We start from the raw sequence: 15,885 nt of genomic DNA, 5'->3' as shown, positions 1-15,885 counted from the left end.
AGTACCCAGATTTCTGCAATTCCCAAAGTTTCCCAGATGATTCCAAGGGTGGGAAACACTGGCACAGTGGGAGAGCTAAATCATTACATTCAAACATACGAAATGGCTCTTCTGCCCTCTGAAGAATAAGCACCAGGGGATAGGGTGTCAGGGTAATACAGATTCTGTGTGGTATGGCAGACTCTGGAGACATTAAGCAGGTAGAAGTTGAATTTGTATGGCTCTGGCCAACATGGATAGATTCCCCATTCAGTGGTTCCTAGACACAGGAAAATGATTTCCAGGACTATGTTAGGAATTATGTACAACTTAAAGCTGGAAGAAACTAGAATGATTTGACAGGCCCCAAAGTAACCATCTCCCATTTGTTTTGGCTTCACTGATAACATGGGTCAATTTGGGTCCAACTTTCAGAGCACAAAGGAGGAAGCTGCTCTTTCACCAGACAAGCAGAGGGGAATCAATGAAGGGGGGATGTATGGAATTCGTCTCCTGGACAAGTTCAAGGAGTAAGCTAGCAATTGACACCTTTTCCCAATGAACTTTCCTGCTCCAGAGGCTCAGTTCTGTCATGCAGAAATTACTGAGGGAAATCAATATCAGTCCAGATATTGCTCACCTTGGCTCCACCCTGACAAGGTAGCCATGGAATGGTACATATTAAAAACCAGAAGGGGAGAGAGGGAGAGACAGGGCTGGGTGGGAAAGGTGGTTGTGAAAGATAATGAGGACAAGCAAAACATCTTAACCCATTGTACAAGTGGTGGGATGGGTCTGTGGAGCATATCAAATCTTCTATAGTTCTCTGATATCATGAAAGTTTTGATTAACTTCCACTCTGAACAGGAGTTAGTTTTTACTCCTCTCCTTTCTCACATCTTCTCCATTTTCAAACAGGACAGACTTGCATGATATTCCAGTATCTCAAAACTGACAGGTCCAAACTGAACGTGAACTCATGCCTCTAGATGTGGTCCTTATTTGTTCCATATCTCTGTGACTAATTCTGTGTCCTCAGCTGGCTGAACCAAAAACCTAGGACTCATCCTAGATACCTTTCTGCCTGCCCTTTCACTCTGTCCCACATCCAACCAATGATAAAATTCTACCACCTCTCCCACCAAATTCCCCAAACCCAGCCCCTAACTAGCTCCCCCAATAGTGCCCTACTCCATGCTCTTCAGCTCTCTCCTGAACCACCCAATCCACCTCACTGAAGCCATGACCCCTCCAATCCGTCCTCCCTACCACAGACACAGGGATCTCTAAAACAGGTCCACTCATATCACACATGGCTGCCTCTACCCATAAGTAAAGTCTGATTCTCCACAGGATGTCATGTAAGACCCTAGAGGACCCAGGCTTTGCCACTTCAACTTCTTTTCCTCGCCTTGTATTTTAAGCTCCAGGCACACAGGCATACTCCATCCCACATCATACCCCTGGTACCCTCTCCCACAAAGCCTGTCCAGCTGCTGAGCTTAGGCCTCTTCTCTACAAAGTGGCCCCTGACCTTTCTGGGTATCTCCTTTAGGTTTCCATTCTTTTGTCACTACAATCACAGCACTGTATGGAAATTATCTGCTTTTTGTGTATGTCTCTATCCTAGGACTCAATTCACATGCCTTGAAGGCAAGGACGGCATCATCAATGTACCCCCAGCACCATGCACAAGTAGATTCTCCATATTTCTGGGATATGTGGGACTGAAAGCATCTGTGGGTTTTGAATACCAAAGCCTTTAGAATTTGGCAAGAGATATAATTAAAGCACATCTAATTCATGATGAACTATAGATGGCACGAACATATAAACCATTGAAGCACCCACAAATAATTAAAAACTATATGTTAAGGGGTAATACAGAGTTTATTTAATTAGATATTTCTATTTACAACAGAGATCACATCTATATACTATTTTGCTAGTCTACATGAGTACATTATTTCTAACAAATTTAGACTTTACAATGAATGGGATCAATCATACAAACACATACACACACACACACTAATTATTTTAAAACAGTAATGCATATATTATACTCGTCCTATAAAACCAGCCTTGATTAAAAACCTCTACTTTCAAAGATCAGTCTGATTTTGAAGATGAACCAAGGTACACATTGTATGATTCTAAAATCTATTTCAGTCATTTTGTATAATTGCTGTCTTATTAGACTATGGTACATAATTCTTAAAATGACACTGATGAGGGGCACCATCTGTTGTTAATTCCCCTTGCCCCAAAAATCCTTTGGCCAAGAGTTGTCCATTATGAAGCCTGACAGGACCCAGTAGTATTTCAGCAACAGTCCCATTGCTGCATGAGGTAACAGAAGCAGTCTACATCCTCCTTTAATTCTATCACACTACTCAACTTGCAAATGGTTCTGAAATTAGAACATACACCACCATCCTTAAAAACTTACGGATGCAGAGAGTCAGCTAGAACAGGGGAAACAAAAAGTCATAGGTGGGTAGGCAAGTAAGTGGGCACATAAAGAACCACGCTACTCTGTCTGACATGTGTGCTTCAATGAAATGAACTCAGGAGGCCAACAGCAGTAGAACTATTCAATTCACCTTCCAAATCAGAACAAGACTAAAGAGTTCAGGCTTGAGTTTTCTACTATGCATAGGTTCCACCGGTGATGAGGAGCTCATAAGCAGGATCTCTACTCCTTCTGCACAATACGATGCATGCACACAGCATGCCCAGCAGCTGTGGGGAGAAAACAACAATGAAAAAGAAAAGCTGAAAACCCTCACATAACAAGTATATATTTCTTTGTTGTCTGGCAATGAAGCTGTTCAGTGGCCTCAAATCATAAAAAAAGCAATAACAAGAATAAGAAAAACATCTAATGAATACGTTATCTTTTTAGGAACTAGTGTTAGCGTCCCTCATTTACATCTAAGAACAATTTGTGAAGCCAGCAAAGAATCAAGGCTCTCCTACTGCCATCCCCACTCTAAATCTACAGCAATGCCACACCAAAGAACTTTCTACAATGATGGAAATCTTCTCTATCTGAGCTGTCAAAATATGGTAGCCACTCGCCACTGCAACAGAAGAATTGTATTTTTTATTTTTATGTAAATTAATTTAAACTTAGACATATGTGACTACTGGTTACCACACTGAACAGCAGAGTTCTAGGAAGCAGAATGATCAAGATAATCTGTTGAGGAAATTTAATGGTGGTCCTTTCAGGCATATGGATTTGGAGGAGATAGGCTTTATTTATTTATTTTTTTATTAATTAATTTTTGTTACAGATGTTTCTCCTTTTTCCCCCACTGATTCCCCCTCCCCTTCCTTCCCTGCCCTTTCCCCAGTTTGTTGTCCATGTCCACTGTTCATGCATACATGCATATAAGTTCTGTGGTTCATTCCTCCCCCACCTCCCCCCTCTTTAGGGGATTGTCAGTCTGTACCCCACTTCCGCGTTTCTGGGGCTACCCCATTCCTCAGACTGTTATGTTCATTATATTCCACAAATAAGTGAGATCATATGAAACTTGTCTTTCTCTGTTTGGCTTGTTTCACTTAGGATGATACTTTCGAGATAGGCTTTATAACAACCCACAAAACATAATACATGAGTAGCTCGGAAGCTCTATGGTAGAAAACCAATCCCAATACCAAAAAAATAAAAGGAGTCTGAAGGTTTTGTTTCTTTCACAATTATTTATTATTTTTTAAATCCAGGTTTCACTCTGAAGTACTACATACATATTACTTTGTAAAGGTCACCCCTCCACAATTTTATTTTAATAAACCCTAATCCTTCTGTAGTAGCAAATTAGAATAGCAATGAAGTCATGCCATGTTATTTTGGATAAGCAAAATATTAAATTGGATTAAAGAGAAAATGATTCTAATATTTTTGACCTGGCTTCTTACAAAATACAAACAGTAACAAAAGAGCTAAATATGAGTAAGTTAATTTGCTGTTCTAACTTTTCATTAACAGTGAAAGGTCGTATTTATTTATTTATTTATCCTCACCTGAGAATATTTTTCCATTGCTCTTTAGATAGAGTGGAAGGGAGAGAGGGAGAGAGAGAGAGAGAGAAACATCGATGTGAGAGACACAGCGATTGGTTGCCTCTTGCACTTCCCCCACTGGAACCAGGGATCAAACCTGCAACCCAGGCACATGCCCTTGACTGGAAATCAAACCCCTTGGTCCACGGACCAATGCTCCAACCACTGAGCCAAACCAGTCAGGGCTCAGTTATTTGATTTTAAAAGGCAGGGTCCTGTGTACATATGGGGTCAATCTAATTAAAACACAAAATACCCGATCCATAAATAGACACTCACATTCTCTCCATTCAGGATATTTATGTGCTGCTAGAATCCATCAGTTTCATTACCTCATTATTTGCTGAGTGCTTACACTCAGCAAAGCACCTTAAAGACATTTAAAACGTCTATATTGTTGAAAGTTTACCAAACCTCTTAAGCTAATTCTAGACATATTTAGTATCTAATTCCTAAAGTAATATATTTCTGTTCACAGCTAGTAAAACATTGTTAGAACTGCTATAAAATCAAACACAGTTATGTTCCTAGGCAATGTCAAACTGATTAATAAAAATGCTAAGCTCAGAAATTACTGATTTGCTGAGGGAAAAATCTCTTTTCCCATCCCACTTCCCTAGATTCCTTTCAGTTGGTTAACTACTACTGAAAGAACCAGCATTCTCAAAATGGGGTCTGAAATAAATATCATTTCTTTCCTAACTTTTATTTCAATTAAGTCGACTTGTATTGATTTAAAAACAATTTTAAAAGCTTGATAAAACCATACTCATGCTTGGGAATGAGCCTCTTTAAAAACATTGTTATACATAGTAACTGTTTCTTTGTTTTGTTTTTGGTGTTAAGTTGTTTGAGTTCTTTATAAATTTTGGAAATGACCCCTTAACTGATGTATCATCTCTTCTCCCATTCAGTAGGTTCTTTTTTCATTTTGTTGATGGTTTCTTTTGCCATGCAAAAACTTTTTAGTTTGATGTAGTCCCCTACACAATAACATTTGTTTTAATCCTCACCCAAGGATATGTTTATTGATTTTATTTTATTTTTTAGATATGTTTTTATTGATTTTAGACAGAGAGAAAGGGAGTGGGAAAAGAAATAGAAACATCAATCAGACAGAAACATCAATCAGCTGCCTTCTGCATGCCCCTCACTGGGGATCGAGCCCACAACCTGGGCATGTGCCCTGACTGGGAATAGAACCAGTGACCTCTTGGTGCATGGGATGATGCACAACCAACTGAGCCATACCAGCAAGGCTGTTTATTGATTTTAGGGAGAGAAAGAGGGAGAAAGGGAGAGGAAGAGAGAGAGAGAGAGAGAGAGAGAGCGAGAGAGAGAGAGAGAGAGAAACATCGATGTGAGAAACATTGATCAGTTGCCTCCCATACGCACCCTAACTAGGGATCAAACCTTTTGGTATATAGGATGACACTCCAACCAATTTAGCTACCCAGCCAGGGCCACAATGATTTCTTATAGTCTAAACTTCATCACTAAGTATTACAGGCTCACTTCCAAAGTTTTGGCTATACTGAAATATCACTGATTATTAAACATTTCCAATAATAGACTTGAAAATATCATACAAATATTTTAGCTCCAGTGTTATTTCTTACAATGAAATTTTCCCCTACAATATTCAAGTCATGAGAACTAATCTACATTTTGCCCAAATATAACACCTGCAACTATAAAACATGATTACTAAATAAGCAAAATGGGCAAAAAAACCCCATTAAGGATCAAAATGTTCTATGGTACACTATGTAGGTGGCACTATGGAGAAAATTGGTATTGTTATACAAGTTTATTTTAACTGTGCACTGGTAACACCTTCTTCTGAGAAAAAATTTGTAAATACCTATCAATACCTATCAAAAAGTCACTAATACGTTGGCTCCTTAATTTCATGGCTACACTTTTTGTTGTAGATTTTTCATGCACATAGAGAAGATATTCACTACTTGCATTTCTGCAATAGCAAGACTTACATAAGTGCTCATTAATGTAGATTAGATAAATTATAAAGAATGCCACCAAAATGGAATACTATGCAGCTATAGAAAGATATTAATGTTTTTTAAAAAGCAAGCTCCAAAGATTACATAACACATGGTTCAATTTATATAGTATTTTAAAATGACAAAATTTTGAAAGATCTCTTATCCTTTGAGATGACATGGAGGGACCTGGAGAGTATTATGCTAAGTGAAATAAGCCAAACAGAGAAAGACAAATATCACATGACCTCACTTATTTGTGAAATATAATGAACAAAATAAGCCGATGAACAAAACAGACCCAGAGTCATAGGAGTAGGGATCAGACTCACAAACCACAGAGGAAGGGGGTGGAAAGTGATAAACCAAAGAACTTAGATGTATATATACATAATCAGTGGACAAAGACAACAATACTGGGGGGGGGGGGGGAGGAGGGTGCTAATGGGGGAAAAAAGAGAAACACCTGTAACAAAATTAAATTAATAAAAAAAGGGGGGGATTACAAAATTTTAGAAATGGAGGACAGAGTGGTTGCCAGGTTAAGGGGGCAGAGGCACAGGATGAAGATGGATGCAGTTACAAAAGGGTACCAGATGGTACCCGGTGGGATCCTTGAGATATTGGAACTGTTCAGTATCTTGACTAGTTGTGTTCAACACAGGAACCTATACAAGTCATAAAATTGTATAGACCTGAATACACACACATAAACATGAGAAATCTGAATAAAACTGGTAAATTGTATCAACGCCAATACCCTGGTTGTGATATGCGATAGCTGTGTAAAACATTACCACTAAAGGAAAATGGGAAAAGCATGCAAGTGCTCTTTCTTAAAACTGTATGTGAATATATAATTATTTCAATTTTTTTTAAAGGCAAGGTATAAAATTGCATCCTATGAGCTTCTATTTGCATAAAAAAAAAAAACATATATGTGATTGTCTAAATACAAACTACTTCTGGAAGGGTATACAGGAAACCGGTAACAGTGGTTGCCTTTGAGAAAGGACTTGAGAACTGGGGTCAAGAGTGAGGAGGCAGCTTACCTTTTACTAAATTTGTATTATTTGAAAAAAATTGTCAAATGGGCATTTTCAACTTTTAAAAACCTTCAAAAAGTTATCTGTTACGATTAATTTCCTGCCCTGGCTAAGTGGTTCAATCAGTTGGAGCACTGTGCTGTATACCAAAAAATAAAATGGTTGTGAGTTCAATTTCCGTTCAGGGCACATCTAGGTTGCAGGTTCAGTCCCCAGTTGGGGCACATATGAGAGGCAACCAATCAATATTTCTCTCCCACATTGATGTTTCTCTCTCTCTCTCTCTCCCTTCCTCTCTCTCTAAAAAAAAGCATTAAAAACATATCCTCAGGTGAGGATTTAAATAAAAAAAAAAAAGACCAATTTCCTCCAAATAAAAATAAAATTTAAAAATTAAAAGAAACACTTAGCTGTAACAGGGAATAAAAACTTATACTACTCTGGCCCTGGCCAGTTTGGCTCAGCGGTTAGAGCGTCGGCCTGCGGTCCAGAGAGACCCGGGTTCGGTTCCCGCTAAGGGCACGTACTTCGGTTGCAGTTTGTCCCCGGCCCTGGTTGGTCGTGCGGGTGGCAGCCACTCGATGTGTCCCTTCACGTCGATGTTTCTCACTCTCTCTCCCTTCCTCTCTCTCCCTCCCACTCTATCTGTACAAAAAATGGAAAAATATCCTCGGGTGAGGATAAAAAAAAAAAAAAAAACTTATACTACTCTGACTAACCAGGAAATGGAAGTAGAATAAAATGTACTAACAAACCAATAAAAGGAACTCACATACATTTTCTTTATAAGTATATTGCAGGCATCAGCAGTTCTAGTTCCTGCTTGTACAAAAAAGGTCCTTGAGCATGACTTCAGTTGAGGCAGATTGCCTAACTGCAGGAATTTTGCTAGCACTGACCAGTTCCAGTATGCTGACATTAACAATCCATATCGGGACCATCAAGGACACTGCCTGCATGTCTACAGTCCTCCTCCTGATCTTTGTTCTGCTTTTCCTCTACCTCCCTATAAAAGCCCCTGCCTGCACTGAGATGTTAAGATGGACTTTGGACAAGAGTCCCTCATTTTCTCGAGAATCCAGCATCTGTCTCACATGTTTGGTTTTCATGGCAGCAGGCAGTCAAACCTTGCTTCCAATTACATAGATACTCAAGAATTAGCTTCCCAAGCTTTGGTTTAAATGTTTAAGGAAGAATTACTTGGAATATTTTTTTAAAGAATCAAGCCACTCTGCCCTGGCTGGTTTGGCTCAGCAGTTAGAGCGTTGGCCTGGGGACCAGAGAGTCCTGGGTTCGGTTCCCACTAAGGGCATGTATCTCAGTTGCAGTTCATCCCCCGGCCCTGTTGGGGTTGTGTGGGTGGCAACCACTCAATGTATCTCTCTCACATCGATGTTTCTCTCTCTGTTTGCTTCCCTCTCTCCCTCCCACTCTATCTGAAGATAAATGCAAAAATGTCCTCGAGAGAGGATTAAAAAAAAAAAAAGAAGAAGCCACTCAATTCTAATTACATTTCCATCTGGAATGTTATTCACTTATGTATTTTAACTCATTTTAATGAATAATTAGTAGTCAAGAAGCAGGAAGAAAAAGAAATACAGTCTCAACCTCGTTCCTTCACATTTGGCATACAGAATAGAAAAAAGCAACATGGCCTTGGAAAACAGTTCTCTGAAAGTATGCTCTTGACCACTCCATCTTGAAGACATGCTAACTTCACGAGACTCCAAAAACTGTCAAGTCCCATTTTTCCCACATTGTTTGTGCAGAGAGTCTTACCCACAGCAGATACTTAAGAGTTTGCCATATCATAACTTAGATTTTTGTCCATTATGACCAGACCTTTCAAATATGAAGTTCATAGTTAACCATTTGTTAATTTAAGAGGCTGGCTACTCTCAATGAAGTGAAATATCTGGCTGATTAATAAGCTAACAAGATAAGGGGTATAGTAAAATCAATTTTTAATTTCATATTTAAAAACCCTATTCTAATAATTAACTATTTTTCAAATTTTTCTTTCTTGATCATTTTGATTCTCTCCAAACTTAGATCATTTAAATAGAGTAGAGTAAGGGTCAGCACACATTTCTTAAAGACCAGTATAATAAATATGTAAGGCTTTGTGGACAAGAGACAAAACTGATCTGTTGCAACTACTCAACTTTGCCACTGTAACACAAAAGCAGTCACAGACAATACATAAACAAGTATAGCTCAAACAAAAACAGGTAGTGAGCTAGATTTGGCCCACAGATGGTCAACTCCTGAACCAGAGCCTTTTACTGGTAAATTAAGTTAATGAGAAAATTTCTTCTTAAATTCATCTTTATGCATTAGAACTTCAATGAACCTTAACAGTCAATACCACAAATTACTCTCAAAATCAAAGGAGACAATGCTTAAAATAGTTTTGCTACTCACAACACTACCAAAAATCAACTTTCAATCATTAACATTATTTCAAACTATATTTACTATAACTCTTAGAGCTTCCCCACTTTAGAACCTAAAGGAAAGTGCTAAATATTTTAATGCTATTACACTGTATAAATATCCAGCCTAAGTGTCAATTAACTGTCAGGTTTCATAACAGACTTTAGGAAATTTATCTTTTGAAAATCTTAATTCTTCAATTTGTAACAATGGAGCTATGGTTCAAGCTTTATTAATAGTCCATCATATTATCCTTACACCCTCTCATTTCATGGCCTTTGAAACAAAGGGCATTGGAACTGGAGAATCTCCAAGTGCCCTTCTAGGTCTAACTTTCCCTATAAGGATTGACATCAAACACAAGAGCTCAATGATCTTTGAAATGTTTCTGCCTTTGCTGGGTTTTCTACACCAGCAAAGGCAGATCAGTACCTGGGCACATCAGATTTTGAATATCAAAAGTTCAGAACACTTATAGGTACTCTTTAAAAAAAAGAAACAATTAAGAAAACTTCTTACCAAAAATTTATTTTCTGCTTAAAACCCAAGTTTTTGTTTTTTTTTTTCCCAAAGTTACTAAAGGTTTTGAGTCTATGAAAGTTCAGTTTTGCTGAACTGATAACGTCAAAATCTTTATCACAACTCACCCCTAACTCTCTCTATATATAAAAATTAACTTAAAATAAATTAATAATACAAATATAAAAACTAAAATAAAAATGTTAGAAGAAAACATGTATAAATATTCAAAAAAATCTTTATCAGCTATTACTTAAGTCAGGGTGATTTAAGTATAAAATATGTGAATCCTGAGAAAGAAGATACTTACTAAAAAGGGCTCCAGTGGTTAACTGGGCTCAAATTTAAAACAAAAACAAAAACAAAACAAAAAAAAACAAAAACCCAGCCTAGCAGCCATTTCTACACAGGGGCCTCTCATGCAAACTGCACCTCAGGAAAAAGCCTGCACTGAAGTACCTGTCTCTAACTGAACTGCCTGCCTGCACTGTGTTTCTGCCATCTGAGCTAGCCCTCATAAAGGAGTTCCTGGAATCCTATTTCAACCAATAGGAGTGAGGCTTTCCCTATCCAATAGGAGCTGAGCAACTATATTTCTATCAACATCTCCACTGATCAATCAGAGTGGCTCCTTTCTGATTAATCAGGACAGTGCCTTTTGAACCAATCAAACTGCAAAGATTTGGAGTCCTCATTTGCATGAGGAGGGACCAATCAGAGACCAGGGGTGAGGACTTCTGTCTATATAACTCAGCTCCCCTCTGGCTCTGGGAGCACCATTTCCCTTCCCACTGATGACTGTGTTTCCCTGACTGAACTGGAAACGCCAAATATATCTCACTAGAGCAGAGCAGACCAGCACAGGCCAGAGCAGACTGGGAGAGAGCACACCAGCAAGTACCAGAGCAGAGTTATCTATCCAGACAGCGGCCTGGCCCAAAGGCTGCCTGGCCCCAGGGACACCTCACAGCCATGCTGTTTACAGAGCCATGCTGTATCATAGTTGAGTTGGTTTGCACAGAATAGTTTCCTTCTTCACCACATCCCAAATTAGGGATTACTGTTGGCATTGAATTGATGCCAATAGACATTGGTTGACAAATATATATGAGAAGAGACTAGTTAGAATATTCCACTAAGGAAGTTAATAAAGAACTATCAGGCTGCCCTGGCCGGTTTGGCTCAGCGGTTAGAGCGTCGGCCTGCGGTCCGAAGAGACCCGGGTTCGGTTCCCGCTAAGGGCACGTACTTCGGTTGCAGTTTGTCCCCGGCCCTGGTTGGTCGTGCGGGTGGCAGCCACTCGATGTGTCCCTTTCGCGTCGATGTTTCTCTCTCTCTCTCTCTCTCTCTCTCTCTCTCTCTCTCTCTCTCCCTCCCTCCCTCCCTCCCTCCCACTCTATCTGTACAAAAATTGGAAAAATGTCCTCGGGTGAGGATTAAAAAAAAAAAAAAAAAAGAACTATCAGGCTGGTTAATAAGCTTAACTAAATGTCAGACCTAATAAAGGGACAATTTTTATCAGTCTTCTATATACATGTTGCATATTTCATGATAAAAAAAATCACCATACAGTTACAAAGCTTTCTTTGCTGCATGTTAATATGTGTAGTTTTCTTACTATACCTAAAATAATTAAGAATGCACAGATCAGGATTTCACTTAGGAAAAGAGAACTCCCTGAAGTTTCATTACTTTAACCCAAATAAATGTATTTGTACAATCAAAATATGAAATACATCCCCACTAGTCAACAAGGTATGCTATGCCACAAGGTAAATGATTAGGAGGACCAAGATCATAGCAAATAAAAAGCTAGGCTTTTTAATGAATCACTTCAGGACTTTCTGAATACTAACAAAGTAAACACTCACCCTTTTGCCATTTTAAAAGGCACTTCCCATTAAATACACTAGCTTCTTTTCAAATAGAGAGAGAGAAGGAATCCAAGCATCTTATAAACTAGCAATGAAATTGGTTTTATCTAACAATTAAAATACAGTCTCTAGACCTGAAGCAAAACAACTTAAAAAACACTCAGAGAAAGAGTATGCAAAGAATTTTCAAATACTTGGCTATTCTCAGTTTTAAGACTCTTAAAACATTCCCCTAATGAATCTCTAGGATATGCTGACTATACCTGAGAAACTAGGAATATAAATTGTACTGGGCAGAAAAATAGCTGTCTTTCTTTTTTGTTTTCAAGTGGGGGTGAAGGGTAAGGGTAGGGTGTGTGTGTTTTGGTGGTGGGGGTGGAATAGATAAAGTTAAGGGATAATTAAGCAATTACTCCAGCTACTTTGCACATGCTATTGTTAAGGGAAAAGGTTGTTTTTAGTGGCAGAATTTTGGAAAACAGTCCCCTCTTCTACCAACAATGGCTTGGTACATTTCCAGATATGCCAAGTGATGTTATGTATTCCTTGGTAGTTATCTGCCTAAAAAAAAATAAGTTTCAAATACAGAAAAGGTTAGAACCTCAGTTTTTATTTAAAGGTCTTTTCTATAAAGTAATACAATTGCTTCTATTAGTATAAGAAACTAGAGTTGCAGTACCAGTTCTTGATTTATGTATGTAAACATATAAAACCTACGAGGACAGAAAAACAGGAACTGAAAGGAGAAAAAATACTTTTTAAAAGACTAAAAAAGCCCTGGCCGGTTTTGCTCAGTGGTTAGAGCATCGGCCTGCAGTACCGAGAGAACCGGGTTCGGTTCCCGCTAAGGGCACGTACCTCGGTTGCAGTTTGTCCCCGGCCCTGGTTGGTCGTGCGGGTGGCAGCCACTCGATGTGTCCCTTTCACATCGATGTTTCTCTCTCTCTCTCTTCCTCTCTTTCCCTCCTACTCTACCTGAACAAAAAAAAAAAAAAGGAAAAAAAATAAAAAAATAAAAAATAAAAGACTAAAAGAAAGCTATTTCCAAACTAAAATACAGCAATAAAGATTTTTAAATTATGTAAAGTTCTATTAAAATATTGCCCTGGCCGGTTTGGCTCAGCGGTTAGAGCGTCGGCCTGCGGTCCGGAGAGACCCGGGTTCGGTTCCCGCTAAGGGCGCGTACTTCGGTTGCAGTTTGTCCCCGGCCCTGATTGGTCGTGCGGGTGGCAGCCACTCGATGTGTCCCTTTCGCGTCGATGTTTCTCTCTCTCTCTCTCTGTTCCTCTCTCTCCCTCCCACTCTACCTGAACAAAAAAATGGAAAAATGTCCTCGGGTGAGGATAAAAAAAAAAAAAAAAAATCTCCCAAGGATACACTATGATGATTTGTATTTTGAACAGGTCACTCACTAATCAAGTCAAGAAAATAAGGCAGAGTCCTCTCACACATGGTTCCCCCATCCAGACCTTTGGTTTCTTGAAACCATTCTAGGTCTAGATCTAAAGACAGAAGATAAAAGATGTTGGAAACTGGTGTCTTGTATCTCAATCACTTTCAGGTTATCTATTATACACAGAGATTAACTGTACTTGGTGATTAAAACCATTCAGGGCTGCCCTGGCCGGTTTGGCTCAGTGGTTAGAGCGTCGGCCTGCGGTCCGGAGAGACCCGGGTTCGGTTCCCGCTAAGGGCACGTACCTTGGTTGCAGTTTGTCCCCGGCCCTGGTTGGGTTGTGTGGGTGGCAACCACTCGATGTGTCGCTTTCATGTCGATGTTTTTCTCTCTCTCTCTCCCTCGCACTCTATCTGAACAAAATATCGAAAAATGTCCTCGGGTGAGGATTAAAAAAAAAAAAAAAAAAACATTCAGGGCTGACATCAGAGAATCAGTACACTCTGACCACAACTGCTTGGCTAGCTGTGCTTACCTGAATAGCTGCAAATGCCAGTGCTGCCCAGATAACATGCATCATTATTTCTTGTAGCTTCTTAACAACTAGAGCCTCACACCCCTGAAACATATAAAGTCATCCTTATTAGATGTCTTTTTTAAAACTAAAGCTACAAGGTCATATACTATTAACTCATTGGCAGAAATGTAAATAACAGAAGAAACTAAAAGAAAGAAAAAGAAGACAATGTGTTTTAAAATAATTTACAGTAAAATAAAATAGCTTTAAAGACCAGCACAAGTCATGGAGATGTAAACTACAGTAAAGGGAATATAGTCAGTAATACTGTAATAACTATGTATGGTGTCAGGTACTTTCTAGGATTATTGGGGAGATCACTTAGTAAGCTATAGAAATGTCTAACCACTATACAACATATCTGAAACTAATATAATATTGTATGTCAACTGTAATTTAAAAACAATTTTTAAATTAAAAAAGACACAACTAGCCCTGGCTGGTTTGGCTCAGCAGTAGAGCGTCGGCCTGTGGTCCATAGAGACCCGGGTTCAGTTCCCGCTAAGGGCATGTATCTCAGTTGCAGTTGATCCCTGGCTCTGGTTGGGTCGTGCGGGTGGCAACCACTCGATGTGTCCCTTTCACGTGGATGTTTCTCTCTCTCTCTCTCTCTCTCTCTCTCTCTCTCTCTCTCTCTCCCTCCCTCCCTCCTCCCTCCCTCCCGACTCTATCTGAACAAAAAATGGAAAAATGTCCTCGGGTAAGAATTAAAAAAAAAAAAAAAAGACACAACTATAGTCTGTATATATCATTTGAATCCTTAAAAGAAAAAGGAATTGAAAGCAGGGAATAAAAAGAATATTTGTATACCTGTTTTCACACTCGCATTATTTACAATAGCCAAAAGAAAGAAGCAACCCAAGTGTCCATCCACAAATGAATGGATAAGCAAAATGTGATCTATCTATACAATGGGATATTATTCAGTCTCAAACGGAATAACATTGTGACTCATGCTACAACATGGATGAACCCTAAAGACATTATTCTGAGTAAAAAAATAAGCCAGGCACAATACAAGTATTGTATGATTCCTTATATAAGATACCTAAAATAGTCAAATTCATAGACACAGAGAGTAGAATGGTTTCCAGGGACTGGGGGAGGACAGAATGGAGAGTTGTTATTTAATGGGTATATAATTTCAATGTGCAAGAAAGAAAGAGTTCTGGAGACGGGTGGTGGTGAATATACTCAGTACTATTGAACTGTACACTTAAAAATGGTTATGATGGCTTTTAAAATAAAAAGACAAGCAACAGATGGTAGAAAAGAAGTTCCGGGTAGAGAAGATTCACAGAGAAAAACGGGTTACCAGGCTAGATTCAAGTTTTGGCCAAGAAACTGAACTTACCTCAGCATAGAGGTTGGAGGAGTGGGCCAGACTGCCATTACAGCTGCTGGCTGTCTCTCTGCAGCAGCTAAGAGGGACACTCTGATTTTTGGTTTCTTTGAACCAGTCTGTATTTTCCCAGTCTGAGTAGTTGTGAATTCCACAACAGTGCAGCTATTAGAAAGGAGAATAGAGGGATTACTCCTCATAGAATCCATATACTTGTGTGAACTTTAGAGTTCTGTGTACTGCAGAGCTTTAAGTTATTCTAGAATAATGATATCCCAATAGAATTTTCTGCATTGATAGAAATGTTCTATGTCTGCATGTCCAACATGGTAGCCACTAGCCACTTAAGGCTATTGAGCACTTAAAATGTGGTTGGTGTGACTAAGGAACTAAAATTTTAATTTATATTTAAATAGCCACATATGGCTAGTGGCTCTAGAACCTCCATATGAAGAGCACACTGTCCACAAGAGGTAGTTTATAGATAAGAAAAATCTCCCTATCTTACATGTGAAATACCTGATTCTGACTTAAATACTATTTCCAATGACAGAGTGTTTAAAATGTTTTGTCTAAAATGTATGTGACTTGCTTTAAGATAACATTGCAAAAGATATGTGGGGGTAATAGATAAAACAA

At 38.9% G+C, this 15,885-nt stretch overlaps 1 protein-coding gene across 1 annotated transcript in view; it reads right to left on the bottom strand.

The window, feature by feature from the left end:
- Positions 1-1,848: 1,848 nt before the first annotated feature.
- The window catches only part of TSPAN3 (tetraspanin 3), a 79,200-nt gene continuing 65,163 nt past the window's right edge, over positions 1,849-15,885 (bottom strand). Inside the window, exons 5-7 of the mRNA XM_036281545.1 lie at positions 15,259-15,411; positions 13,863-13,946; positions 1,849-2,724 (exon numbers count right to left, since the gene is read on the bottom strand). Coding sequence (XP_036137438.1) covers positions 2,632-2,724; positions 13,863-13,946; positions 15,259-15,411 — 330 coding nt within the window. The 3' untranslated portion in view covers positions 1,849-2,631. The remainder of the gene's footprint in view (positions 2,725-13,862; positions 13,947-15,258; positions 15,412-15,885) is intronic.

This window comes from Molossus molossus, unplaced genomic scaffold (genome assembly GCF_014108415.1).
Source record: "Molossus molossus isolate mMolMol1 unplaced genomic scaffold, mMolMol1.p scaffold_m16_p_38, whole genome shotgun sequence".
Taxonomy (NCBI): Eukaryota; Metazoa; Chordata; class Mammalia; order Chiroptera; family Molossidae; genus Molossus; species Molossus molossus.
The sequence above is the reverse complement of the archived record's forward strand: the minus strand, read 5'-3'. Positions and strand labels throughout refer to the sequence as shown.